The sequence below is a fragment of the Aplysia californica genome, unplaced genomic scaffold (assembly GCF_000002075.1).
Source record: "Aplysia californica isolate F4 #8 unplaced genomic scaffold, AplCal3.0 scaffold00277, whole genome shotgun sequence".
NCBI classification, from domain to species: Eukaryota; Metazoa; Mollusca; class Gastropoda; order Aplysiida; family Aplysiidae; genus Aplysia; species Aplysia californica.
This window is the reverse complement of record NW_004797547.1, coordinates 664,126-667,518: the sequence shown is the minus strand read 5'-3', so window position 1 is coordinate 667,518 and position 3,393 is coordinate 664,126. Positions and strand designations below refer to the sequence as shown.

The following is a 3,393-nucleotide window of genomic DNA, read 5'->3' as shown; positions in this document are numbered from 1 at the left end:
CAAATACAACAGACAGTGATGACGTTTTGTCAAATACAACAGACAGTGATGACGTTTCGTCAAATACAACAGACAGTGATGACGTTTTGTCAAATACAACAGACAGTGATGACGTTTCGTCAAATACAACAGACAGTGATGACGTTTTGTCAAATACAACAGACAGTAATGACGTTTTGTCAATGTCAAATACAACAGACAAAGGAGAGACGCAGATGTGTTACTTTTCTCCCTGGAATAATCACAAAGGCCATAGAAGGACGGGAACGTTTTGTCAAATATGTTTTTCTAAATTTTTCCGGAAATGAATAAATTTAAAAAATCGGGCTCAGTCATGGGGACTTTTCTATTGTTTTGCAGGTACTGTCCAACTTTCAACTCTGTAGCTGTCGTAGTTTTATGGAAAGGTGACAATTGTTTTTCCAAGGTGTTATATATCAGAGATTTCACACCTCACGTCAATCAGCGACTGGTTCTTCACGTCATAATATGCTATTTTAGCACAGGGATTCGTTTCGTCCAAGACTAAGTACCAAAAGCAAAATGAGGAGAGTTGTCTCGGGAGCCGGATCTTTAACTTCCAGAGATGCGTCACTCTTGATTGTTTTAAGGTTTGGGGGAAGGGAACTTAACAGGCTTGGGTCACTCTTTTTCACGCTGTTGTCATCACCGGCTAATTATGGGCTAACTATGGGATATTTATGGGATAATTATGGTATTATTATGAGCTAATTATTGGGAAATTATGGGCTAATGAAATGGAAAGTACGGGCTAATTACGAGCTAATTATGGGGAAATTATGGGTTAATTATTATCAAAATTGTGCGTTAATTATGGACTAGTTATTGGATAATTATGAGTTATTTTGGGGAAGTTATGGGCTAATTATGGGGAAATTGTGGGCTAATTACGAGCTAATAAAAAGGAAATTATGGGTTAATTTTGGTGAATGTGTGGGCTAATTATGGGTTAATTATAGGATAATTATGAGTTAAAAATGGGGAATTTGTTGGCTAATTATGGGCTAATTATGGACTAATTGTCAGGGAATTATGGGCTAATTATGAGTTATTATATTATATTATATAATATTATTATGTCGAAATTATAGGGAAACTATGGGTACTTATGAGCTAATTATCCTGAAATTATGGGTTTATTAAGGGGAAATTAAGAGTTAATTATGGGCTAATTATTGGACAACTATGAGCTAATTAAGGGAAAATTATAGGCTACTTATGGGATAATTTTGAGTTAATTATGGAGAAATTATGAGCTGATTATGAAGAACTTATGGGCTATTTATGAGATAATTATGAGTTTATTATGGCGAAATTATGGGCTAATTATGGGTTACCTTCGGTTTAATTATGGGCTGATTATGTTCTAATTATGGGCTAGCTTCGGGCTCATTATGGGCTGATTATAAGCTAACTATGGGCTACTCATGGGCTACTCATGGGCTACTCATGGGCTACTCATGGGCTACTTATGGGCTACTCGTGGGCTACTCATGGGCTACTTAGGGGCTACTTAGGGGCTACTTAGGGGCTACTTATGGGCTACTTATGGGCTACTTATGGGCTACTTATGGGCTACTTATGGGCTACTCATGGGCTACTTATGGGCTACTTATGGGCTACTTATGGGCTACTTATGGGCTAGAGACGCCTACAACATCTATGCCCGTTCTATGACGTCATGTAGAAGCCATAGAACACCTTGGCCAAACTCTCATGATGAGAGAGAGGGGGGGGGAGTTAGAGTGGATGAGAGGTAGAGAGAGGGGGGAGGGAGAAAGAGGAGGGTGAGAGTGGATGAGAGGTAGAGAGAGGGTGAAAGGAGAGAGGGAAGAGGGGAAGAGGGAAAGGAAGGAGAGGGGAGAGTGAGATGGAGATAGAGGGAGGGAAAAGGGAAAGAGAGGGGGAGTAACAGTGAGAGTGGGAGAGAGAATGAGTGAGGGAGAGAGAGATAGAGGGTGATAAAAGGAGAGACAGTTTAACAGAAGGCGGACAATAAAGAAGCAATATTATGTCCATTATGTCCCCTAAACAATTACTTCCATCAATTTGTGATTAGACGCTGCCTTTAGGAGAGGAAACGTTGTAGATATTGATGTGATGGTTGGGACAGACAGACAGACAGACAGACAGACAGACAGACAGACAGACAGACAGACAGACAGACAGGCAGACAGACACACAGACAGACAGACAGACAGACAGACAGACAGACACACAGACAGACAGACACACAGACACACAGACAGACAGACACACAGACACACAGACATACAGGACACATGGTAGATATTGATGTGGTAGTGGGGACACACAGACAGACAGGGAACTTTGCTCACACGTACCACCACAGTGTCGCACGTGAAGTCGTCACCTATAGTGCGGTCAACAGCTCCTGGCTACTTTCCCTCAGTTCTCTCATCAAAGGGTGAATCAATGTCTCTCCATACTTTGCACAGCTGTTTCTATCAATTTGTCTTAACCTAGTCATATTTTCCCACAAGAATTGAGGCTGGATTAAAAATGTTTTCTTTATAAATTTAAATAAAATACTAGAAAACTCGGTCGTCCTGGAGGTGGTTTTGTTCACAGCGCTTACCGCTTCTCATACATATTTTTGTGATAAGATAAGATAAGATAAGATAAGATAAGCCTCTGCCTGTACAATAACGGCTAGACACTTGTAGATAGACATAGTCAGACATAGATATACGGTCGACGGGTTGGTGGGGGACGGGGGGTTCGAGAAATCTTGAAGAAACACCAAAAGTGGACATTGTCCTACCTATAGGAGAAGTTTGGTTTCCTTGGTGTGTATATTTGTTTGGTTATAGGGAAAACGCTTCTTGTCTTTTAAAGAAACTGAACAAGGGTCCAAAAACGTTTCCTTCGATTTTCTTAAAACAGCATTTTTCGGGATAGCCGCCTTGTGCTTAAAAGCGACCAAAATAAGTTTGAAATTGTTTTTTACTTTCATGAAAAAAGATCCACAATGAAGCACACAAAAAGGTTCTAACCAATCACATCTGATGTATCTCTCAAATATCACAGACTTGGTAATTTATGTACATATATTACTGTAATATTAACCCTTTTTGGGCCTTACCAGCCTTCCCATCACGTTTCCATGCCGGTCTTTGTTTTGTTCCTTGTTTTTGTTTTAGTAAAGTTTTACGGCGCTTGCAACTGCACAAATAAGGTCATAAGAGTGCCAAGGTGTGGATGTCAACAGAGAAGTCCAAACGGGAATCAGACTTACTCTGCTCATCTCTCTAGCCTCAACAGCACAAAGTCTGCTTCGACTCTCAAGGCACCCCGGAAATAGCAGGTCACAAGAGAGTGACAAACATACAAGGGGGAGGGGGAGGGGGG

General features: G+C 40.7%; 1 protein-coding gene across 1 annotated transcript in view; it reads right to left on the bottom strand.

Annotated features, from left to right (window-relative positions):
* LOC101851875 overlaps positions 1-3,139 on the bottom strand; it is a 24,143-nt gene extending 21,004 nt beyond the window's left edge. Inside the window, exon 1 of the mRNA XM_013084188.1 lies at positions 3,128-3,139. Within this exon, the coding sequence (XP_012939642.1) occupies positions 3,128-3,139 (12 nt within the window). The remainder of the gene's footprint in view (positions 1-3,127) is intronic.
* Between the last annotated feature and the right edge of the window lie 254 nt (positions 3,140-3,393).